Genomic DNA, 27,046 nt, shown 5'->3' with positions numbered 1-27,046 from the left:
AGATATAGTGGATGAGAATTTTCATATGTGATTGAAATTACCACTTTGAGTTTTTATAACTATAAGGATGGAAAAAGATATTCCATGCAAATGGTAACCAAAAGACAGCAGGGTGTTTATACTTATATCAGACAAAATAGAATTTAAGTCAAATATGAGTAAGTCACAAGAGATAAAGAAGAACATTATATAATGATAAAAAGGCCAACTGACCCAGACTTAATAAGATTAGATTTCCATATCTACCATATTCCAAAATACAGATGTATTAAAGATCTAACATTAAAAAAAACTCTAAAATTCCTTAACATTTTAAGTAATAGTTTATACTACCGTGAATCAAGAGAAGATTTTCGAACTGCTTGGTCTTTCACTTTTTCTGTCCTCAAATTAGGTGTGATCTCCTATAGCATGTTGCATAGCACCCCACACAATGCACTACTTATCACATTTTGTAATTATTTGTTTAACACAAACTCCTTGAGAACATGGGCCACGTGGGCTTCTCCGCTGTGTCAAACAGTATAGAATAGCACTTAAAAGTGTGGGTATGGGGTTGCATCTTGGTTTCCCAGTTTTGGGTCTGTGACTTTGAGCAAGTTACTTAACTTCTGTTCCTTGGTTTCCTATTCTCTGAAATGACATTGTACCATTGTGACTATTAAATGAGTGAAAATATCTATGGAGCTTGGAGCAAGTATCAAGCAATTACTCAACAAAAACTAATATTGTCATTCACTGCTTAACCTCAATGTTTGGCACAGTTGTTGGCACAATGGAAGAGGAGCATAAAAAATATTTTTTGAAAGAATTACTGATACTACTCATGAAGGAAGATTGCCAGATTTGACAATAACAAGTTTTAAATTCTGAATTGCAAAAAGAAAAAAAGGATAAAGGTTAAAAGTAAAATTACAAATGTGGATAACTATAGAATATAAAGCAAAATGTTATCATTCCTAATTTTATGCAGAATCTTGACAAATCAAAAAGAACAAAAGATAAACACACCTGTAAGATGAAAGTAAAGGAATTCAAAAAAAGCAATTTATAAAACATTCCAAGATGCCCATGGCCAATAAACTTGAATATTTTTAAATATCACCAGTATTCAAAGTACTTTATTTAAAGAAGTCTTGCTTTTCACCTATAAAATTAACAAAGGTATAAAATACTAGTAACACCTAGTTCTGAAGAACAGTGAAGAGAAAGTGGCAAGGTTTTATACCCTGGTAGGACATAACATTGTGGTAATATATCTCAAAAAGCTTATAACTATATTTACTTTTATCTCAACAATTCCTCTTTTGAGATTATGAAAATATTAAGATTAGACACAACTATTTAACTATAAGACATTCAACCATGCATTATTTTAACAGTGAATATTGGAGTCAACTTCAATTTTCAACAGGTTAAGTAAGTATGATACAGCCAAAAGAAAACTATACAATCATTAAAAAGGTCATGGAAATATGTTTATTGAAAAGAAACAAGTCAGTGAAATTCAGTGAAGTGTAAAACAACTCAGGTTATAAGAAAGTATGGCCAATTCTTATAATTTTATAAGAATATTGGGAAGGAAGACAGAGAGAGAAAGAGAAAAAGGGAGAAAGAGAAGTCTAGGTGGATTTATATAAAAAGAGTTAGTTATTGTGAGTCAGAGAAAGACAAATATCATATGATTTTACTCTTTTGTAGAATTTGGTAAACATAACAGATGAACATAGGGGAAAGGAAGGAAAAATAAGAGAAAAACAGAGGGAGGCAAACCATAAGAGACTCTTAAATACAGAGAACAAACAGGGTTGCTGGAGGGAAAGTGGGTGGGGGTATGGACTAAATGGGCAATGGGCATTAAGGAGGGCACTTGTTGGGATGAGCACTGGGTGTTATATGTAAGTGATGAATCTCTAGGTTCTCCTCCTGAAACCAATACTACACTGTGTGTTAACTAACTTGAATTTAAATAAATTAATTTTAAAAAAGAGTTATTATTCCTGGGGGAATGTTGCAGAGTTTATTTTTTATCTTTTCCTTTCTTTCTTTCTTATTTATCTATGCCTTGATTTTAAGATAAACTATACATATTATTTTTCAACTTAAAAAATAATTTGGTGCCCAAATAAAACAGAAGACTCAATTTAAAACATTGCCAATACTAAAGCATTACTAAATGTGGAAACATTTACTTTCACAATTTCTGCAGGGTGACATTCAAGATCAAATATTCCCTTGGGATTCAGAATTGCTGCAGATCTTGTCCCACCACTACCAGAAAGGCTCACTGCTGTCCATACTTTATGTATTTAAGATGTCTTGATAATAGAGCAACCAGTTATTTATAATGATGGCCCAAAAGGCACATTTGAGAAAGAAATTAAATATATTAGCAGTACTCATAATATTGCTGTTTGAAATTTTCTATTGAAAACTGATAGAATTCCAAAGCAACATGAACAGTAAAATGATAATATGGGTTATCAGATTAATTTAAATCTATGGTTATTTAAATAAAACCATTTGTGTTAAATAGTGGTTTCTCATTCCATTGAAGTTTCTTCCCTGCTCTAGAATGAGATTTCTATGAAGAACAAAAAGATGATACGGGTAACAATAAATAAACGTTAATAAGGAAGTAAAGCCAGAAATCTTGTTTAAAAGAACCAGAAAAGGCAGTGAATGTTGTGGCAGTGGTTGTATTTTGTTTACCTGAGGTGAAGGCTATGCTCAAGCACGTACTGAATCCAGTGATTGCTATGATGTCATCCAAACTGCTAGCAGCTATTAGTAAGGTTGGAATGCCTTTCTTAATACCATATCCATTTTCTTGCAAAAGTAGCATGGAAGGGACAACAACAGCAGGAGAGACAGCGCCTACTACAAAACTAATAGAAAGACTTTGAACACCAATTTTAAAACATCATTTTAATACAACAGTGTTTTATATTAAATTTTATAACAAATATATTAGCCTTTACAAATTTACAATAACTTCAAAAGTAAAAATTCTGCATTTGAGTCAATGTCATTTAGTAGTGGTAAATTTTTTTTAGTACTGGCTAAAAGTTTATAGAGATTTCATTCAAGATGTTGGTTTAGACACAAATTGCCTCTACCTTCATTCCTAAATCCTTTAAGATGAAGACATAAAAATAATAGAAAACTCATAACCTAACTAGAAAGAAAAAAAATGGGGGAGAATCCTCAATGGACAAGAAACCAAGTATAGGCCAGAAAGATAAAAGCCAGTTTAAGATTGAAGAAGGAAATCCTGAGCCAAGTGTGTGCGAGTAAACATTGCTACAGAAGATATGGTATATTTCTAAAATTTATTTTAATATTTATTTTTGAGAGACAGAGACAGAGCACAAGCAGGGGAGGGGCAGAGAGAGGGAAACACAGAATCTGAAGCAGGCTCCAGGCTCTGAGTTGTCAGCCAGAGCCAGACACAGGGCTCAAACTCACAAACTGTGAGATCGTGGCCTGAGCTGAAGTTGGAGGCTTAACCGACTGAGCTCCCCCAAATGCCCCAATATGGTATGCTTCTAAAAATGCTCCAAGCCTAGAAATGGCAGATGCTAGGAGCAGCAGGGATCTCTGAAGAAATCCAATGGGTGATTATTTGGAATACCACTGTAAGAATGGCCAGACAGGGGTGCCTGGGTGGCTCAGTCGGTTAAGCCTCCGACTTCGGCTCAGGTCAGATCTCACATTCGTGGGTTCGAGCCCCGCATCAGGCTCTGGGCTGACAGCTAGCTCAGAGCCTGGAGCCTGTTTCTGGTTCTATGTCTCCTTCTCTCTCTCTTCCCCTCCTCCTCTCATGCTCTGTCTCTCTCTGTATCAAAAATAAATTTAAAAAAAAACATTAAAAAAAAAAAGAATGGCCAGACAAATGTACTCTATCCTATTTCTAACTCTAACTCCTGAACAAGTAAATAAAGAACAGAGATGTCTGCCCCAAAGAAAGAACAATAAACATGGCACCTAAATTACAAAGGAAAATGAGAAAATTCCTGGGGGGATGATAACATGCATGAGGACTGGGGAAACTCCTGCTCAGAATGTCTTTGTTGATATATCCCATTCAGTACTTTGCCTCATCTCTTCCACATTCACTTTATAAAGACTGAAGCATATACCTTGTGCAGAGATGTTCTTGGTGCTCCAGCAGAACCTGTTTACCAGGCCAGTGCACACATCCCTCAGCTGCTGCTCCTGGCTGCTAACCCCCAACACCTGCAGCTTTCTAGCAGCCTTACCCTGCTTAGAAGAGCTTACGTGGGGATGCTAAGGAGGTGGTCCTCCCACTCCTTCTTCCAGACAGCTCCTGTCCGTCACTGACTGATGTGAGGGCCTGACAATTTAGCACCTTTGCTCCTGACTGTACAGTCTTTCTGATTGAGAAGGCCTAGAATTCTCTGAAAACACTTATTTGCCTAGTTCAGTTGTTTCTGAACTTTACTGCACATTTGAATCACCTGGTATATTATCTATCTGTAGCTGCTTACCAAATTATCCCTCAATTTCATAGCTTAAAACAACAAACATTTATATCACACAACTTCTGTGGGTCAGGAATCTGAGTGTGGCTTAGTTGGATGCCTCTGCATCAAGGTCTTCATGAAGTGTGTAGGAGAAGATCTACTTCCAATTTCATTCACATGGCTATTGGCAGGCTTTCAATCTTTTGTTATTGGGGCTTCTCAACAGGCTACTCACAATATGGCAGCTGGCTTCCCTAAGATAAGCAATCAAAGAGAATGGAAGAGAGAACACGAAAAATAGAAGGCATGGTCTTCTCATGACCTAATTTTAGAATTGACATCCTACCACTTCCGTTGTATTTTGTACATTAGAAACAAGTCAGGTAAGTCCACCCCATATTCAAGAAGAAGGTATTACAGGGCCATCTGGTGGTTCAGTTGGTTAAGCATCGGACTTTGGCTCAAGTTATGATCTCACCATTCATGAGTTTGAGCCCCATGTTGGGCTCTGTGCTGACAGCTCAGAGCCTGGAGCCTGTTTTGGATCTGTGTCTCCCTCCCTCTCTCTCTCTCTCTCTCTGCCCCTCCCCTGCTCACACTCTATCCTCTCTAAAATAAATTTAAAAAAAAGAAGAAAAGGGTATTACACAAAGGTGTAAAATACTAGATAGCAGTGACCACTGGGAATGATCTTAGAGGTTGACTACCATGTACTTGGGTACTTTTTAAAACACTGATGCCTGGCTCCCATTCTTTTTTTTTTCTTTCTTTCTTTCTTTTGAGAGAGGGAGACAGAGAGTGCAACATGTGAGCAGGGTGAGGGGCAGTGAAAGAGGAGAGAGAGACTTCATGCTGTCAGCACAAACCTGATGAGGTGCTTGATGTGGGGCTCGATTCCATGAACCATGATATCATGACCTGAGCCAAAATCAAGAGGTGAACAATTAACTGACTGAGCCACGCAGGTGCCCCTGTCTGGATCCCATTCTAAGAAATACTGATCTAAGATCAGTCTTTGACCCAAGTACTAGAATTAAAAAAAAATTATTTTAAATTGTGGCAAGAAACACATAAAATTTACTCTCAACTATTTTTAAGGCACAGTTCAGTAGTGTTAACTATACTCACGTTGTTGTATAATGGATCTCCAGAACTTTTTTGTCTTACAAAACTAAAACTCATTATCCATCGAATAACTCCCCCTCCTTTCTCCTTCACCCAAGCCCCTGGCAACCATCAGTCTACTATCTGTTACCAGGATTTTGACCACTCTAGATATATCAATGGAATCATGCAGCATTTTTTCCTGGCTTATTTATCTCAACATAATGTCCTCAAGCTTCATCTAAGTTGTAGAATGTGATGGGATTTCTATCTATATTTTACAGGTAAATAATATTCCATTTTAGGTATATACCACATTTTCTTTATCCATTCATCTGTCAATGTGGGCTGCTTCCACTTCTTGACTATTGTGAATAATGTTCCAATAAGCTTGGATGTGCAAATATCTCTTTTAAGATCTTGCTTTCAATTATTTTGTATATATACCCAAAAGTGGGATTACTGGATTATATGGTAATTCTATTTTTGTTTTTTTAAGGAACTTCCAACCTATTTCCATAGCAGCTGCTTGTTTTATATTTCCAACAACAGAGCACAATGATTCTTATTTTTCCACATTTGTGTCAACCTTTATTTTGTGTTATTTTCTATTTTGTTTTTTTTAAGATTTTAAGTAATCTCTACATCCATTATGGGGTTTGAACTTACATCAACAAGATCAAGGGTTGTATGCTCTTCTGACTGAGCCAGGTGTCCCTATTTTGTTTTTGTTTTTTGATAACAACCATCTTAATAGGTGTGAACTTATGTCTCATTGTGGTTTTGATTTGCATTTCTCTAATGACTACAGATATTGAGTACTTTCATATGCTTGTTGGCTATTTGTATATTTTCTTTGGAGAAATTTCTATTCAAGTTCATTGCCCACTATATATCCATTTTTTTAAATTGCTGAGTTGTAGAAGTAGTTTATTTATTCTGAATATTGACCTTTTCACATGTAGTTTGCAATTATTTTCTCTCATTCTGTGTAATCTTTCCACTTTGTTCCCTTTGCTGTGCTGAAGTTCTATTTTCATATTTGTTGCCTGTGCTTTTAGTGTTATATTCAAGAAATGATTGCCAAATTTAATGCTGTAAAAGTTTTACGTGTGGTTTGCTGGATATAGTGTTCTTGGTTGACAGGTTTTTTTTCTTTTAGCATTTTGAATATATCCTCTCATTCTCTTCTGGTATAAAAGGTTTCTGCTGAGAAATCCCATTTTATGGCGACCTTGCTTTTCTCTTGATGCTTTAGGATACTCTTTTTCCCCCCCTCTTTCTGTATTTTTTGACAGCTTGAGTATGTGTCTCAGTGTGGGGTTCTTTTAATCTTTTTTTTTTCTTTTTTAAATTTTTCCCCCATAATATTTTATTGTCAAATTGTTTTCCATACAACACCCAGTGCTCTTCCCCACAAGTGCCCTCCTCCATCACCACCACCTCTTTTCCCCCCTCCCCCTTCCCCTTCAACCCTCAGTTCATTCTCAGCATTCAATAGTCTCTCAAGTTTTGCATCCCTCTCTCTCCCCAACTCTCTCTCCCTCCTCCGCTCCCCCTGGCTCTCCATTAGGTCTCTCCTGTTTTAAAAATATGGAACGCTTCACGAATTTGCGTGTCATCCTTGTGCAGGGGCCGTGCTAATCTTCTCTGTATCGTTCCAATTTTAGTATATGTGCTGCCGAAGCGAGCACTGGGGTTCTTTAATCTTATTCTAGTGGAATTTCTTTGAGCTTCTTGAATTTATGTATCTATTTATATATCTATTTTCTTCTTCAAATTTGGTATATGTGCTGCCAAAGCGAGCACTTTCTTCTTCAAATTTGGAAGTTTTGGCAATTATTTCTTTAAATAGGTTTTCTGAACAATTCTCTCTCTCTTCTCCTCCTGGAGCTCTCATAATGTGGAGATTAGTCTATTTAGTACTATCCCTTAAATCTCTTAGGATCTTTTCACTTGTCTTTGCTTTTTGCTTCTCTGACCAGTTCACAGGTTCTTTCTTCAGCTTGATACAGTATGATTTTGATCCTCTCTAGTAAAATTTTCAGCTTAGTTATTGTATTCTACAGCTCCAGAATTTTTTTTTTGCTTTTTACAGATTCTACATCTTTGTTGGTATTCTCATTTTGTTTATGCCTTATTTACCCGATTTATTTTGGATTTTCTGTGTTCTCTTTTAACTCACTAAGCATCTTTATGATGGTTATTTTGAATTATTTGTTGGGTGATTCATACATTTCCATTTGTTTAGGGTTGACTTCTTTAGTTTTATTTTATTCCTTTGATGGAGCCATGATTTAGATATTTGAAAAAAGAGCCACTTCTTCCTGTCTTCATGAACTGTTTTCACTAAAGAAAGTTCTTCACTAATCAGCTCAGCTAGAGATTCTGGAAGTCTCTCAAACATTTCTGGGATGCATCTTCTCAGGGTTGGGTATATTACCTCCAGCTGAAAACTTTTGCCTTTTTCTACTCCAGAGCACCCCTAATGTCTGTCTGAAGTATTGCAATATCTCTGGAGCTATAGAAACCCACAGGACTCATCTTTGTTTTCAATGTACCTCATGTATCCAAAGGGTGCCACTTTTTCTGCCAGCACTCTGAGTTGGGTGAGACAGAAACCAGTCCCTTGACTCAAAATGCCAGAATGTAGACACATGCTCCAGCTTTTTCCTTTCCTTCCTAATGGGTAAGTCAGGGGTTGGGAGCTTTCTCAATTGCCTCTGCTGTGCAGGGAGGGGATGAGGTGTGGTGGGTAAATATAATGAAATGTCTTAACTGCTCCAGTGTGTTTCTTCTTGACCTTGCACTTGGAGGGGATGCTGTAACCTCTCAAGTGGCTTCTGGAGTTCTCGCAAAGGTAATTTGGTTTTTATGTTTTTAAGTCAGTGTTGTGGGAGAAGGAGAGCCTGAGGCTTCCTATTCTGCCACCTTGCTGACATTACCCTTCTGATTGTTGGGATTTTCAAAATCTCCCAAGGTAATTTTAATGCATAGCAAAGTTTGAGAACCATTGATATACTCCATAGTCTATCTGGCTTCCTTCACTCAGAAGTTTCAACTGAGACCTCCCTTAATACATTACGCATAAGAATCTTAATCTCAGCCTGAGCTTCTAGACACCTTGTTTGGTAACATGATTCGGCTATTCCCTGCAAAAAGGCAAAAGCCAATAGATAAAGCAATAACAAGTTAAAGGAAATTTAAAATACAAAAATGAGCCCCCGTTAAAGTATTACAAAATATTAGGAGATATCTATCACTTTGAATTGAAGAACCATGTTCATTTTGTGGAAAAAAAAATTATACCTGAGAAAAGAGAAATACTAGGAAGGAAGCAAGCAACCAAAACATGATGTCAGAATAACTATAAATATCCTCTAAATCATGAAAATATACTGAATCTATCCGTAAGATTTTAATGATAGTTCCTAGAAATTAACAATAAATTCTCCAAATTAAAGAAAACATAGATGTTATAAACATAGCTAAAGAGTGACTTAATAAGCTAGAGAACTGTGCAGAGAAAAATTTTCCAGTGTGTATTGCAAAAAGGTAAGCACATAAAAGTATAAAGAAAACTTAATAGGTATGGAGGAGGGAATTGCAAAAGGACATAATACAAGAGAACTGAGGAAAGATAAAAGATACAATCAAGACCTGGAAAAAAATTAGATAATCTTCTGATTGAAAAATCACACCAAATATTGAATAGAACATTTTAAAAAGACTTATCTGATTATATTAAGGAATTGTTGTTAATTTAGTTAGAAAAATGCTGTTAACTTTTAGAAATGCATTCTGGAGGATATATGGGTGAAATACCATCATGAATGTAATTTAGTTTAGGATTCATTAGGGGCTGTTAAGTTTAAATTAAGGATATTTGGGTGTTTTCTATTTTGTTATTATTCTCTCTACTCTTGTACATGTTTGAAAAAATTCCCTAAGGAAAAAGATCTGAGACTGTTCTTTACAAATTTTAATATGAAAACAAATAACATGACAATCTCATGAAAATGCAGATTCTATTTCAAAAGGCTTGGATGAGGCCCAGGATTCTGCATTTCTAACATGCTTTTAGTTATACTAATGTTGCTGTCCAAGGAATGTACTTTGTATAGCAAGAAGTTTTTAATTGGAAAAATTCAGAAAACCAAGCTTCCAAAGAAAAAAAAGGATTGGATTAGATTGGATTAGATTACCTAGAAATTAATAATTAGCTCAATAAGAAATTCCTCATGGGCAAAACAAATACAAAGAGATAACACTGATATCCTTAAAGTACTGAGGGAAAATAATTTTGAATCTAAAATTCAACACTGAGTCATACAGAAGTTATTTTCAGACATGCCAGGATTCAGTGGATTTATCACCCACTGATTAGTTTTAAAAGAACTAGAAGATCAGCTCATCAGGAAAAATATTTTGTACAAAATAAAGAAGTTTAAAATAAAAAGAGTATCAGCAGCATAGTGTAGACATTAAGAATAAAGGCTCAAAAAAACAAAAGACGCAATAAAAAAGGGGGGATAAACCTGAAGTGGCTCAGTCAGTTGAATGTCTCATTCTTGTTTTTGGCTCAGGTCATGAACTCATGGTTCATGGGATGTAGCCTTGCATCAGGCTCTGGCCTGATAGTACGAAGCCTGCTTGCAATTCTCTCTCTCTCTCGCCTTTCCTCTGCTTGTGGAAACAAACATTTAGAAAAGCTGCTTAAAAAATAAATTATCTAGGCATAGCCAAAGTTCTGGATCAATCTATCTAGTCATCTGATATTAGGAAAACCATGTATAAACCATCTCTTTGTCTCAGTTTGTATGGAAAAAAAAGAGGGGGAATAATAATACCTATTTCACAGGACTTTGTGAACATTAAATAAATTATCAAGTACTACACCAAGTGCCCGACACATAACAAGCACTATATAAATGTTTGCTACTACTACAATTACTATAATTATCATCTTGAGAAATAATGATGAGCACTGAAATTCATTGCTAAGTCTATAGAAGTACTCATTGTAAAGAAAACTTAAAAATAATCTTAGACAAAAATTCTAGATTATATAAACTGGTGGGGAAATATATGAGGGAGTGGAGGAAAGTGAAAACATGCTATAATTTTAGTATACTTATTCCAAAATTATAGGTAATCACTAGGAGAATGAGTATGTAATTTCTAAATATTAAAGGAATATACAAAAGTGTAACAAAGAAAATGCTGGTAATCCAACAAAAAGTAGGAAAAGTAAAAAAGGAGGAAGACTCACAGGAATGTGTAATATTTTAAAAAGTGAAATAAGAGCAAGGTTAAGTCAAAATTCACCTTCAAGGAATTATTTGGATGGACCTGTTACAACATACCCTTTCTGATTGAATTTTAAAAATTTGGCTCTGAGTTGTTAGTAAGAAATACACCTAAGACAAATGGTATATAAAAGTTGAAAATTATAAGTATGATGAATAAATTGAATCCATTTCATAGATGAAAATTTGGTTTACATTAGAAAACTAATCAACATAATTCACCAGAATAGAATGAAGAAACAATTCACATTATTTTAATGAAGCAAAATAATTTATTTGATAAAATTTAATACCCATATACAATAAAAACTTAGGGAACTATTAATGGAGGGAAACTTCATTATCTAATTAAGGGTAGTTACAAAATACTTATGACAAATATAGGATCAAGACAAACATACCTATTATCACCACTTCTAATCACCATTATATTGAATAGTCTAATAAGTACCAGAAAGAAAGAAAAATAAATGGTATACTTATTGGAAAGAAAGAAGTGCAACTGTCATTATCCACAGATGACATAGCTGTACATGTAGAAAAAACAAGGCAGCCTACAGATAAATTTGAATTGATGAGCACAGCAAGGTTGCTGGAGACAAAAGCAATATGGAAAGTAAATAATATTTCTAAATACCAATAATAAATAATATTAAAAATGTAAAAGTATTATTTATAATTGCATTAAAAACTATCAAATGTCTATGAATAAATCTAATTAAATATACACAGGACCTCTATGTAGGAAATAAAAACCCCTGATTAAGAAATAATAGAGAACACCTAAATAAATGGAAGGAAAGACCATGAGCATGAATTAAATAACTCAATATTATAAATGTATCAGTCATCTCTTAATTGATAAAACAATGTAATTCCAATCAGAATTTTTTGGTAAAAATAGACAGACTGGTTCTGAATTTGTATGGAAATATAAAGCATTATGAATAGTGAAGATACGTTTGGACATCATAAAAATGAGAGTTTTGTTCTGCAAGATATAAAGACTTATTCTAAAACTGTAGTAATTAACACAGAAGATAGACAAATAGACCATTGGCTAAGAATAGAGAGTCCAGAAACAGACCTATGTTTATCTGGACAAATTATTTATGACAAAGGTTGCACTAGAGAGCAATGGGACTGGAAGAAGTGGTTTTTTTAAAATCAATTGTGCCAGGTCATTTGGATATTCCTAAACTGACTGCAGAGAAGTAGGGAGAAAGAAGAAACTTGACCGTATCTCATACTAAACATAAAAACCCTTATTTAAGGTAGATTATGGACTTAAATGTAAAAGGTAAAATAGTAAAATTACTAAAAAATAATATAGAGAATATCTTTATGACTTTGAATATGGAATGACATCTTAAACAAAAAATACTAAGAATGAAGAAAAAGAAAGGCAGATTGGGCTACATTAAATGTAGAATTTCTACCATTAATAGAGAGAAAACAGTACTTGCTGAATGAAAAAAGATATTTGTAACATCTTTAACACAAGACTAGTATCAGAATATACTAAGAACTCCTACCAATAAATCATAAAAAATAACAATCAAAAACCCATTAGAAATATGGGAAATAAACTTAACAGGAATTCTTCAGCCTTATTAGAAATGAGGAAAATAGAAATAATATCCCAATGAGCTATCACAACATACCTATATGAATGGTTCAAATTAAAAAGACTGATGATTCCAAGTGTTGGCGGGGTTTGAAATAAAAGAAGTTCTTATATACTACTAGTAGAAATGTAAATTAGGAATTCTGAAAAAATATTTTGACATAATCCAAAGTTTTAAACATATGGTTACCCCATGAACCAATGATTCAACTTATAGTTAAGTACCTTTAGAAAACTGTGTACCAAGGGGCTCCTGGGTGGCTCAGTTGGTTAAGCAACTGACTTCAGCTCAGGTCATGATCTCGCAGGTCGTGAGTTCAAGCCTGGCATCAGGCTCTGTGCTGACAGTTCAGAGCTTGGCGCCTGCTTTGGATTCTGCGTCTCCCTCTCTCCCTCTTCCTCTCCTCTGCTCATGCTGTCTCTCTCTCTGTCTCTCAAAAATCAATAAACTTAAAAAAAACCAAACTGTGTACCAAGAATTATTTACAAGACTGTAAGAGCATTAGTAATAACCACCCTAACTAGGAACAGTGCAAATTTACACTGAAAATAGAATGCACAAATAAACTAGTATATTCATACAATGATATACTATGCAAAAAAGAAAGGGAACTATGTTCACACACAATCTCAAATATAATATTAAGAGTACACACAAAAGAATATACACTCTATGGTTTCATTTATATAAAGTACCACTACATGCAAACTAAATTACAGTGTCAGAAGTTAGTATAGTGGTTATCTGTGGAGAGGATGGAGGGAGGTGATTAGGAGAGAGCATAAGGACACTCCGGTATATGGACAGTGCTATACTTCTTTACCTAGGTGATGGTTACATGGATACTCACTTTTTAATTATTCAAGGAACTATACATTCGTACTTTACACTTTTCTATATGTGAGTTAGACTTCAATAAAAAGTTTAACAATTTAAGGATGGAGAAATTCATTCCAAATAGGGTACCCACAACAAAGTGGGAAGAGAAATATTAATACCTGACAAAGTAGAATTCAAGATAGATAAGATTATAATGAGTGAGAAGGGCATGTTGAGTGTAGAAATTACTTAAAAATAAAAACTTAAAAAAGAATAGCAGTAGATGTGCATTATATAAATGATAAATATAAATATATGAAATTAGAGAAGATGGCATACTCAAAAAAATAATGAAAATAAATTTCCCTTAATTAAAGACAAATGATCTTAAATTAAATAAAAGGTTCACAGCAAACAGAATAGGCTATATTTAAATAATTTATAGTAATATTTAAGAAAATGAAAAATAGAAAATTCTAAAAAGTTCTAGAGAGAAAGTTTATCTACAAGAGAATAAGAATTAGATTGACACCAGACTTTTCAATAGCAAGGTTAGATGCAAGGAAAAAACAGAACAGTTTTTAAAAGTTCAAGGAAAACAATAATGAGTATTTACTTGTCTGTTCGTTTATTTATTTATTTATAAGATTATTTATTATTTATTTTTATTTTTTAATAGTTTATTGTCAAATTGGTTTCCATATAACACCCAGTGCTTCTCCCCACAAGTGCCCCCCACCATGACCATCACCCCCTCTCTCCCTCCCCCTTCCCCTTCAGTCCACGGTTTGTTTTCAGTATTCAGTAGTCTCCCTTGATTTGTGGGCTCACTCTCCCTCGCTCTCTTTCCCCCTTCCCTCATGGGGCCTAAACTCATGACACCAAGATCAAGAGTCACATGCTCTACCAACTAAGCCAGCCAGATGCCCCCATTTGGGAAATTTTAAAGTCAGCCCAATAGTCATTCAAAAATGAAGTTTTTATAATACTGTGAAAATATTCACAAGCATACAAAGGCAGAAGCATACAAATCTTCAAAAGATTTGTCACACAAAGACCCATGTTAATAATAATTTTGGTGAAAGTCCTCAAACAGGAGGAAAAATGAATCTAGAAGTTGCTGCAAACAAATACAAATTAAGGATATTTAAATATCTTAGTAACTTCTATACGTATCTTTATTTTAAAAGGAAAAAAAACCAAGATAAAAAAAGAAAATTTATATTTACTCTTTAACTTGCATTAAAATGCTAGATATTAACATGAAGGGGTTTGAGGCAATCATAGCAAAATAATAACATGATCATAAATAAGGCAAAGATAGGAAAGTGATGGGGGTAGAATAAATAGAAATAAGGCAAAGATAGCATAAGAAAATAAACTGCAGTTCAGTTTCATTTATGATCCTAAATAGGAGCAAACTGAATATATCAGTTTATTAAGAGAATAAAAATGACCAAGTAGGTAAATGTACGAATTCTTCTGCATTAAGAAACTCTGCCAGTATAATTCATAACATCAGACTGAAGGGAAAAAATGATACTATTTTTTTAAATTAAAAACCTCTTGACAAATAAGATTCAGGAAACTTTCCTTAACCTAATAAAGAGCATTTACTACCACCCTACAGTAAACATCACATTAATGACAAAGCATTAGAATTCTCATTAAAATTATTTTAAAAATAGAAACATCTTTTTTTCCATTACTAATATTCACATTGATGGGACAGTCAATTGAACACAATAAAATAGAGATAGCAGTATAAACACTGGTAAAGGAAGTGACAGAAGTTTAATTATTTGAAGACAGGATGTTCACATAAGAACTAAAAGTACCAATATGAACATTCTTCAGGATAGTCATATAAAATCAACCTTTAAAAATCAGAAGTAAGACATCTGCTTATTGCTGTAAAAGAATATAGTTTCTGGAATTACCATCCTTCTGAAAGCACCTAGAGAATCAGACAAAAAAATAACTATTTTCAGACATTGGACTAGACTACAGTCAGTACAAGGCTGTTACAAATGAGAAAAGGGAAACAAAGGAATTAAACCTCACAATTGCCCAGGTTTTCTGCTTGGGAGTAATTTCAAGGCTGTGGTGGAGAGAAACCAAACAAAGCCCAACAAATTTGCTGAGTTGAGGAGAAAAGAGTTAGGGAACTCACGGCAGCTAAAATTTTCAGAGGAGAGTACCTGAGGGAGGGAAAGACAGAAAGAAATGTCCAGAAATTGGCATGAAGGTTCTCTGTGTCTTTGGTTGAATATTAGTGAGTGCAGGCATGGACTAAAACCCTATAAATTTTGACATGTACAACTCATAAAGAAAGATTACTGATGATCAGTAAGATGAAAAATTTCTAGAGCTCACAGAAGACTGGGAAAACCTTTGGGTTCCCACCAACCAGAGTGGAGATACCTCATCAAACACAGGGTATTCAGTAGAGACTCAGAAGGGGCACACATTAGAAGCCCTACAGTAAGGCTACCATAGATAATCCCTAAAAGATCTTAAAAACAAGACTTGAAAGCATCAACTAATTCATAAATAATTTAATGCTGCCTTCTGGGACAAAATCTAATACTCTAAAGAAAAATTACAAAATCCAGATTTCAACAATGTAAAACCTACACAATCCAGAATCTGAACACTAGACACATGAAGAGGTAGGAATGTGACCTACAACAGGGGGAAAATGAGTTAATACATATAGATCCACAAATGACAGCAAGGAGGGAAATGGTAGATTAAATATTGTTATAAATATGTTATATATGGAACATATAAATATGTTCCTTGAGAATCTAAATGAAAACATGAACATAATTGGAGGGAAAAGTGGCAGACAGAATAAAGAACCAAATGGAACTTTTGGAAATAAAAAATGCAGTATCAGATGGAAACGACTTAAGTTTCTGTCAATGGATGCATGGATAAAGATGTGGTATGTATATATATATATGTGTGTATGTGTGTGATATATATGCAGTGGACCATTATTCAGCCATGAGAAAGAAAGAAAATCCCGCCATTTACAACATGGGTGGACCTTGACATTATGCTAAGTGAAGTAAATCAGACAGAGAAAGACAAATCCTGCATGATTTCACTTATGTGTCGAATCTAAAAAAAGCTGAACTTACAGAAATAGACTAAAATGATGGTTACTAAGGTCTGGTGCATGGGAGAAATGGAGAAATGTTGGTTAATAGAATATAAACTTGCAATTATAAGATAAATAAGTTTTGGGGATCTAATGTACAACATGTTGATAATAATACTGTATTATATACTTGAAAGTTGCTAAAAGTGATGATCTTAAAAGTTTTCATCACACACTCAAAAAAAGGTAAGTATGTGACAAGATGGAGGTGTTGACTACTGCTATGTTGGTAATCATTTTGCAATATATTAGTGTATCAAATCAACATGTTATGTATACCTTAAACTTACAAAATATTATATGTGAATCATTATCTCAATAAAGCTGGAAAGAAATGTAACATGGCTTATGACCAAAGAAATGCAATATCTGAATTATAAAAAAATTCACTGGATAGGATTGATGTAAGGTTAAACACTGCAGAAGAAAAGATCAATGAACTTGAAGACATAGCAATAGAATATATCCAAAATGATGTATAAGTAGCCCAAATGTCCATCAGTAGACAAGAGGATAAAGATGTGATATGTATATATAACACATATATACATATACATATATATGTATATATATACACACACACAATGAAATATTGTTCAGCCATTAAAAAAAAGAATGAAATCTTGCTATTTGCAACAACATGGAGAGAGCTAGAGAGTATAGTGTTAAGCAAAATAACTCAGTCAGTGAAAGACAATACCATATGACTTCACTCATATGTGGAATTTAAGAAACAAAAAATGAGCAAAGAAGAGAGAATGAGACAAACCAAGAAACAGACTCTAAAGAGAGCAAACTGATGATTAGCAGAGGGGAGATGGGAAGGTGGGATGGGTGAAATAGGTGATGGGGATTAAAGAATACACTTACCATGATGAAAAGAAAACAAAAGGGCAAATACGGAAACAATAGACACGGAGCAAAGCATGAGTTAGGTCCAGGGTAATGCTCTTCATTTTTTGGGGGTGGTGGTGGTGGAGGGGTGATTTAGAATGGTAATTTTTAATGCTTTTTGATGATTCATCATTTGAAACCCAAAATTATATGTACAAAAAAGCAAATCATCTATGGCACCATCACTGAAAAGCCATTAGGTACAAAAAAGAAAATGCAATATGCTCAAAATATACTTCCTAACAGAGACATAAAGCACTCTAGTAGTAACCTATTAAAAGCCAATTTCTCTTGAACAAATAGTGCTCTGTTTATATAAAATGGGTATAAAATCAGATACTGTTACCTTATGTAATTACATGTCTGCCTATTTAAAGAATAAAGAAATTTGTATTTTTATACAGAGTCCAATATACTTAGGTATACAGTAACTAATAAAGTAGTATTCTGAGGAAAAAGACCCAAAATGAAGTACAGAGAGTAACATGACTAAAAAATGTTAATAGAGTATCAGAGACCTACATAATAATATCAAGCTGTCTAACACATGTGTAATTATAGTTCTAGAATAAGAAAGGGGGAAATATTTAAGAGATAGTGGCTGAAAAATTCTAAGTTTGATGAAAAACTATAGAACCATAACTTTATTTTTTTCTCAAGTTTTTATTAAAATTCCAGTTAGTTAACATACAGTGAATGTTAGTTTCAGGTGTAGTTTCATGACTTAAATAATATAGCAGTCTGTGCCTATCTCTACCAGTGCCCTCCTTAACACATCCCCTTGCCTACTCCCCCTTCATCAATCCTCAGTTTATTATCTATAGTTAAAAATCTGTTTTATGGTTTGTCTCTTTTTTTACCCCTATGTTCGTGTGCTTTGTTTCTTAAATTCCACATGAGTGAAATCATATGAGATTTGTTGTTCTCTGACTTATTTCAGTTAGCATTAATACTCTCTAGCTCCATCCACATCGTTGCAAATGGGAAGATTTCATTCTTTCTTTATGGCTGAGTAATATTCCACTGTATACATGTGTGTGTGTGTATACACACACATACATACACACATATGTATGTGTATATACATGTACATACAGATATATACCACATCATTAGTCGATGCACACCTGGGCTCTTTCCATAATTTGGCAATTGTTGATAATGCTGCTATAAACATTGGGGTGCATGTATCTCTTTGAATTAGTGTTCATGTGTACTTTGGGTAAATATCCAGTAGTAAGATTGCTGGATTGTAGGGTAGTTCTGTTTTTAACTTCTTGAGGAAGCCCCATACTGTTTTCCACAGTGGCTGCACCAGTTTTCATTCCCACCAACAATGCACAAAGGTTCTTTTTCTCTGCATCCTTGCCAACACCTATTGTTTCTTGTGTTGTTGATTTTAGCCATTCTGATGGGTGTGAGGTGATAACTCACTGTAGTTTTGGTTCGTATTTCCCTGATGATAAGTGATATTAAGCATCTTTTCATGTGTCTTTTAGCCATTTTTGGAAATATGTCTTTCATGTCTTCTGTCCATATTTTAACTGGATTATTTGTTTTTTGGGTGTTGAGTTTATATGTTTATATGTTCTTTATATATTTTGGAAACCAACTCTTTATCAGATATATCATTTGCTTTGTTGATTATTTCCTTTGCTGTGCAGAAGCTTTTTTATCTTGATGAGGTCCTAATAGTTTATTTTTGCTTCTGTTTCCCTTGCCTAAAACCACAACTTTATATCACTACCCATCCACTAAAAACATGCTAAAATTAAGTAGACAGACATTATGAAGTATTGGAGAGGATGTGGATGGTCTAGAATTGTATACACTGTTGCTGGGAATATAAAATATTACAATACTTTGGAAATTTTTGGGCACTGTTTATTTATTTACTTATTTTTAAGTAATTTTTACACCCAACATGGGCTCAAACTTACCACCCTGAGATCAAGAGTAGCATGCTCTACTGACTGAGTCAGCCAGGCCCCCCATTTTAAAAATAAATAAACAATATCTTGTTGTATGTCTTAGGTATTTCTCTAAGAAGTGAAAACAAATGTCTTCACAACGACTTGAATGCAAAAGTTCATAGCAGCTTTGTTCGTAACAGCTGAACTGGAAACAATCTAAATATCCATCAACAAGTGAATGAATAAAGTTGGTGGTATATTTCATACAATGAAAAACTATTCTGCAATAAAATAGAATGAATAATATGGATGCATCTCAAAAACAACTTCTGACCATATGAAACCAGAAATAAAAGAGTACATACTATATAATCACATTTGTTTAAAACTCTAAAAAATCTAATTTATTGTGACAAAAAATAGATTATGGGTTGCCTGGGACACATGTGAAATTGGCTGGGGGGTTGAGAGAATTTTGGGGGGGATAAATGAAAATGTTTGGCATCTCAGTTGTGCTGGTGGCTATATGGGTATATAAATTTGTCAAAACTCATTGAGATGTTCAATAAAATGTATTTTTAAAAATCAGTAGTTTTCGTATACATCTGCAAAAACTAATTAGAAAATGTTATGAAAAATCTATTAATAACATCAATAAAAACATAGAACACCTAAGAACAAAACTATGAAAATAGAACTAGATCTCTCTAAAAATTATAAACATTGTAGAACTTAACATAACACCTAAATAATTGGAAAGATGTCTTGTATTTATGGATAAAAACTCTCAATATTATAAAAGTGTCATCTCTCCTCCAAATTAATTTATTAATTCATTGCTATACTAATTAAAATATTCTCAGGATTGTAAATTGAACTTGACTAGCTGACTCTAAAATTCATTTGGGAGAATAAGAGCTCAGAATGAAAAACCAAGTCAATGTAAACATGAAAATACTGTTTTAGTAAAGGCAAGATAGTTAAAACTATGTAATAATGACATAGAAATAGACAAAATGGATTGGGAGAAAACAAGAAAACAGCATAAAAACAAATCTCAGGGCCACCTGGGTGGCTAAGTCTTTTTAGTGTCTGACAACGGCTCAGGTTATGATCTCACAGTTCTTGGGTTTGAGCCCTGCGTCAGGCTCTGTGCTGACAGTTCAGAGTCTGGAGCCTGGCTTGGATTCTGTGTCTCCCTCTCTCCCTGCCCCTCCTCAGCTCACACTCTTGTCTTTTCTCTCTCTCAAAAAAATGAACATTAAGAAAATTATTGAAAAAACCCAAATCTCTGGGATTTGTTACACGACAAAATCATTATTTCAAATCATAGGGAAAAAAAAGAACTTTTCCATAAAAGGTGCTGAGGCAACTACCTATTGATATAGAAAAAGAATGTAGCTAGATCCTCACACAATAAACTCTAGCTGTTTTAAAAATTTTTAAGATGCACTTAAAAGTAATAAGGATAATATATAGAAGAATATATTTATGACCGTAGAGTAAAAAGGACCTTTTGAATGACACATAGAAAAGGCATTAAACAGAAACAGAAGTATTGATCAACTTGATTACATTAAAAAACCCATTACATATATCAAAAGCAGTTATATTCTGCCTCCCCATGCCCTCGTTTTCCTTTTTCATTTTTAAGGTCAAGGAATGGTTTTATGTATTTGCTCTTCTATCTGTTGGAAATAATAAAATAGCCTTTTTAGATTAAAAAAAAGCCAACATAAGTTAAATATCTAGTGGTATGCTAGGACAAGATATTTGCAATATTTGTACCAAAGTATTGATATAATCAGTAAGAAAGAAAAGAATAACTCAACAGAAAAATAGAAAAAGGTATGAGCGGGCTCATATAAAAATACTCAAGCTCACAGATGCATATTAAACCAACAAAGAAATAATCAATTTTTGTTCACCAGATTGGAAGATATCAGAAAGTTTGATAATACTAAGAACTTGCAAGGATTTCAAAGAGTAACCGTCATTTTCATACTCTGCTGGTGATAGGGCAACTTCGTATGTGTTGAAGGCACTTTGATAGTACCAATCAAAACTGAAAATGCATATAACTTAGGTAACTAGTCTAGAAGAACTCACATATATGCAAAGTGAGACAAATAAAATGCTACTTGTTGGAACACTGTAAGTAAAATCTGGTATTGTCATACAATGTAACACTATACAACAATTAAACAAATGAACTACATTTTTCTAAGTGTATAAATTTCAAGAATACTGTTGAGTAAAAAAGAAAATTGGAAACAAAGTGATATACTCTTTGATATTATTTATATTTTATATATGTATATAGTAGATAAATGCCTGGAAAAAGAGTATTATATCATGTATTTTTATATGTATATATGAATATATATATTCTTTCATGTATACAAATATATATATTCTTTCATACGTATAGGAATATATATATTCTTTAGAAGCCTGGAATGTTAATTTTAAAGATCCAGAATGATAACATAAAACTCATAAAAGTTGTTACTTTGGGTAGCGTATGGGCACTAGGATTTGAAGGCATGGTTAAAAGACTTCTTACTTTTATCTGTAAGGTTCTAATTTTTCAAAAGTAAAGTGCATTTAGGTATTGCTTTTATAATAAAAACTAATTTTTAAAAATCAACTGGATTTGGCAGTAAGTATGCAATGGCTGAACTTTACTACACATTTGAATGGATGAGTGGGGGCAAAAGGTAAATGTATTGAAGAATGAAAAGGGGTTCATGATCTAGAGAGAGTAATTATGGACTATTGTTTTGAGGAATTTGGACATGAAGAGAAAATGGATAGTGGGCAAAAATAGATGGGACACTGGATATAGGGAAAGAGTATTTTTGTTAATAATATCTACATATAAAATCTCATATACATGTATATAATATATACATACAATTTATAAAGAAGAGGCCACTGGATGGGTTAAAACATCTGTGAGCTTGAGTATTTTTATATGAGCCTGCTCATACCTTTTTCTATTTTTCTATTTTTCTATTTTTCTGTCCTATAACCATATAGGACAGAAGTAATAAAGTGATGTAGTGAATTATCTTGCATGAAACTTGTAGGGACTATGCATGTTTGCTAAGGATATGGTAGATTTAGGATATGGCTCTATATGACTCTGCTTCTGACCAACAAATTTCCAAGGTTTTCCACCAGTGTGAAAAGAGTTTTTTTAAATGATTATCAATTTTCGAGAGACACAGCACATGAGCAGGGGAGGGGTAGAGAGGGGGGAGGCAGAGCATCCCAAGTGGGCTCCGTACTAATAGCAGAGGGTCTGATGTGGGGCTCGAACTCACAGACCATGAGATCATGACCTGAGCCAAAAGCAAGAGTCAGACACTTAACCAAATGAGCCATTGAGGTGCCCCAAATGGCTTTTTAAAAAAAGTTTATTTGTTCATTTATTTTGAGAAAGAGAGAACATGAGGTGGGAAAGGGCAGAGAGAGAATCCCAAGAGACTCTACACTGTTAGCAAGGAGCCCGATGTGGGGCTTGAACTCAGAGACGGTACGATCATGACTGGAACCAAAATCAAGAGCTGGATGCTTAAACTGACTGAGCTACCCAGGAGCCCCCAACGTGAAAAGAATTTTAATGAGAAGCTTATCTATATAATATTCTGAATATTTTGACAATTTTAAACCATGCATAATTAACTGAATATTTTCATAGAGAAAATGAGAAAAAGTTACCCCAAAAGAAATCCCCATTGCCAGGGAAAATTCATAAAGAAGTGGGAAATAACAGCAGTTGAACATGCCTCTATGAGGCATGGACCTATAGCCAATCTTAAACAAACTCTCTTCAAATGCTTCAAAGCCTGAAATATAAAAATAGTTACAATTAGACAACATACAATGGGGAACAAGAAAATTATTTAAGTAAATTTTGAGATATAGGGTTTTTTTTAAGTAATTAGCTTTTATTAAGCTAAATCTTCCAGATTGTCTCACTGGGCTTGAAATACTAATACAGCTCATTTCACGCATCATCACAGATTGGTTTACAAACTATTTCACATTTTATAAAACACTGTTGTATATAAATTATTTCAAAACATTCATTTCTCTGTAATTAAATCACTGTTTCTACCTTCCCTAATCTTTCTTATAAAGAGTATGAGGGGCACCTGGGTGGCTCAGTAGGTTAAGTGGCCAGCTTTGGCTCAGGGCATGATCTCACAGTTCATGGGTTCAAGCCCTGGGTCGGGCTCTGTGCTGACAGCTAGCTCAGAGCCTGGAGCCTGCTTCCGATTCTGTGTCTCCCTCTCTCTCTCACCCTCCCTCGCAAGCACTGTCTCTCTGTCTCTCAAAAATAAATTAAAAAAAACATTTAAAAATATTTAAAAAATAAACAGTATAATGAAAGTATAACTTATAGGTTTATTTCCATCAGTTAACTTTTAGAAATGATCTATTTGATTAATTTTATAACTATAATAGAAAATATCAATGTGCCAAAAGAGAAAAATCACTTAAAAACAGCATAATTCACTAAAAAGGAGAACTTTAAAATCTTCTCAGTGGTTCATATTTTCTACTGGGCAATATAATAAAATTGTCACTGTCTTTATTTATGCTCTTGAGATATTTCCACTAAACTCATACATTTGATGTTTGAGTAGCTGTTATATTTATTCATGAATAGTCACCTTTTTAAAACACAAATAAATTTATGATTCCTAGGTTGTATTTTTTAAGAAGTATTTTAAAGGATTAGCTCTTATAATTATGCAAAGATACTCAGGAACATACATCTGTGGGAGAAAAAACTGATTAAACAAAAATATTACTGAAAATCTTAATCTCTTTGAAAAACAAAAGTAAAAACTTTTAGGAGTGGACCTTACCCTTTATTTAGTTTTTAAAGTTTATTTATTTATTTTTGAGAGAGATAGAACAGGATAGGGGCAGAGAAAGAGGGAGAGGGAGAGGGAGAGGGGGAGAGAGAGGGAGAGAGGGAGAAGGAGAGAGAGAGAGAGAGAGAGAGAGAGAGAGAGAGAGAGAGAGAGAGAGACTCCCAAGCAGGCTCTGTGCTGATGTGAGGCTGAATCTATGAACCATGAGATCATGACCTGAACCGAAATCAAGAGTCGGACACTTAACCAACTGAGCCACCCAGGCACCACAAGTTTACTATTAACTGAAAAGTAAATCCTTCTCCATAGAAAAGCCACAGCTCCCAAACAAAACAAATGCTGTACAAGGAACATTTATCTCTATGCAAATAATTAAAGATGATTTCTAATAGAGATCTTCCATCACAGTTACTTCTCTTCATATCAATAATAATGATCACCAGAAGTAGAAATTATAAGATGCCAATATTTCTGCAAAATATTTGTTCTTTATCTTAGTTTTGCTTACAGATTTTACTTGGAACAGTTATAACAGAAATTCTGCCTCTTTTTATTTTCTACCAGCCTCTAATATTTAAAATATCTCTATTTAAGATATAGTTGAAAACCTACCCGTGGATCGAGTCCAAGCCCAGCTCGTATTAGGATAATGGTAAGGGCAGTGTTTCTTAAAGTTGAAGACCACGTGTTATTAATATGGATGTAATCACTGAGGAATGGAACATTCCTGATGGTAAAACCTGCCAGTAACATCCCTTAAAAAAAGAAAATAAAATATGTCTGATTCAGTTCATTTTTCTAAGTTAGAAAAGAGAAATGTTTAATTTCCCTTCTCCAAACACATTACATCATTACTTTGGTGAAGGACAGATTACATACAAGTAGAGAAGGTAGCATAAGTAAAGAAATGGAGATAAGAAATGACATATCTCAAAGGGCTAAAACAAGTGATTCAGTGTTGTTAAACAAAAAAGGACAAGGATTGAGTGAGAGGATGCGCAGGAGGAATCAGATAATATAATGCCAGCCCCCCTGCAGCCTCCATTCCCGCTGTTTTTGCAGAGTAATGTACCATGAGAAAGTTTTAGGAGGAAGGAACATAATGAGTCTTGTATTTTCTATGTGATGGTTTTGATGACTTAGACAGACATAAAACTAGAGGCGATAACAATTAGGAGGCTCTGCCATAGTCCATAGAAGAGTTGGAAAACAAAGAGCTAAGCTAGGGTAGGAGTAGAAGTTTTTGAGAGAAAAAAAAGGTTCAATGAATACTTAGCAGGTGCTAAAAGGGTGTTGTGGACATAGAAAGGGTATTAGCAATAGGATGTAGCAATGATCTCTACTCACAGTGTATGGAATATTTGGGTGTACTGAATATTTAGAAGATATGAGACACCACTGATAGAGGTTCTTCCACTATATTTTCCTCTGTCCAGATGGAGAGTTATATAATAATGATAATGAAGAAAGAGGATATAATACTGGTTAGACAGATGACGCATCCATGAATATGCATAGTGGAGGTGCCCAAACAGCTTACTCAAAAACCATAAACTTTCTGGTGCCCTATCATTACAGTATTTGAATCTTGTAATTGTATTTGACTTAGGTTATCTACAGAAAAATTCAGTCTTTTCCAAACGTTTCATTTTCTATAATATATTTAAAATTAATTTTAAAATGTCCTATTAAACAAGAAGGCAACAGGAATCATATATTGAGTATATTTAAATTGTTTCAAAAATATTTCAGAAAAAAAATCTGTGTGCTTGTATACAGAGAGAATAAATACTTCTATAAATGAGCTATATATACACATATATAGTAAATATATAAAGAAGCTATCAAGATCATATTACATTAAAATATTTCTAAATTATATGTATTCTGACTAGAGTATGTTCATAATATGGATGTAGTCAATAACAAAGAAATAAGAGCTTACTGTACACTTACCAAGAAGAGGTGGAAGTTGAGGCACTGAAGGTATTCTAATAAGTTCCAAAACTTTCCCTCCAATCGTGGCACTATAAAAAATAATTAATAGTCCAAATAAATTTCCACCAGGGAGGACTTCACTGCCTGAGAATGACCAGGCTACACACCATATCATAAAAAGTGCAACTCCTGAAAGATAAAAAAAGCACAGATCTATATATCTACATAGATATAGGTACATACATACAAAAAGTGATTCTATTTTATCAAATATCATATTAATAGCCAGTCCTATATAATGATACATAGCATAGACTAATGTTGCTTGCTACTATGGTTGAAGAAATATCTGTTTAACATATATTCCAAGGTCCTTGTCAATTTATTACAAGTTTTTAAAAGAGTACTATTATTTTAAAAAATATTTTAAGGGGTGCCTGGGTGGCTGAGTGGGTTCAGCATCTGACTGACTCTTGATATTGGCTCAGACCATTATCCCATGGTCATGGGATCAAGCCGTGCATCAGGCTCCACACTGAGCATGGAGCTTGCTAAAGATTCTCTCTCTCTCTCTCTCTCTCTCTCTCTTTCCCTCCCTCCCCCTCTGGCCCTCTCCTACTCACACATGTTCAGTCTCTCTCTCTCTCTCTCTCAAAATAAAAAATTTAAAAATGGAAGAATATGTGAATCCTTTATAGCATTAAGCATTTCTCATAAATTATGACATTTAAAAAATTCCATGGCAATATGATGAGCTTTACTTCATTTTATATTTTAGAGTAGCCTTTGCATCATGAATAAAAAGATAATTGGTTGTGATAAGAATTCTCAAGTTAATAGTAGATGACCATGGCAGAGTGCCAACTTTTAAAAACAGGAACAGACTAAATCTT

At 33.9% G+C, this 27,046-nt stretch overlaps 1 protein-coding gene and 1 non-coding gene across 4 annotated transcripts in view; both read right to left on the bottom strand.

Moving 5' to 3' along the window:
• SLC9B1 (solute carrier family 9 member B1) overlaps nt 1-27,046 on the bottom strand; it is a 68,545-nt gene that overhangs the window by 8,680 nt on the left and 32,819 nt on the right. For 2 of the 3 annotated variants that reach the window (XM_029942562.1, XM_029942574.1), the window contains 4 exons: nt 26,172-26,342; nt 24,828-24,970; nt 23,050-23,177; nt 2,713-2,900 (listed from right to left, as the gene is read on the bottom strand). In XM_029942562.1, the coding sequence (XP_029798422.1) occupies nt 2,713-2,900; nt 23,050-23,177; nt 24,828-24,970; nt 26,172-26,342 (630 nt within the window). The remainder of the gene's footprint in view (nt 1-2,712; nt 2,901-23,049; nt 23,178-24,827; nt 24,971-26,171; nt 26,343-27,046) is intronic. The other variant, XM_029942568.1, reaches the window with a different exon arrangement.
• LOC115303031 lies at nt 7,179-7,285 on the bottom strand. The gene has a single exon (XR_003913780.1). It is a non-coding gene; the product is annotated as a U6 spliceosomal RNA (small nuclear RNA).

This window comes from Suricata suricatta, chromosome 1 (genome assembly GCF_006229205.1).
Source record: "Suricata suricatta isolate VVHF042 chromosome 1, meerkat_22Aug2017_6uvM2_HiC, whole genome shotgun sequence".
Classification (NCBI taxonomy): domain Eukaryota; kingdom Metazoa; phylum Chordata; class Mammalia; order Carnivora; family Herpestidae; genus Suricata; species Suricata suricatta.
Note: the sequence above shows the minus strand (reverse complement) of the source record. Positions and strands in the feature narration are given on the sequence as shown.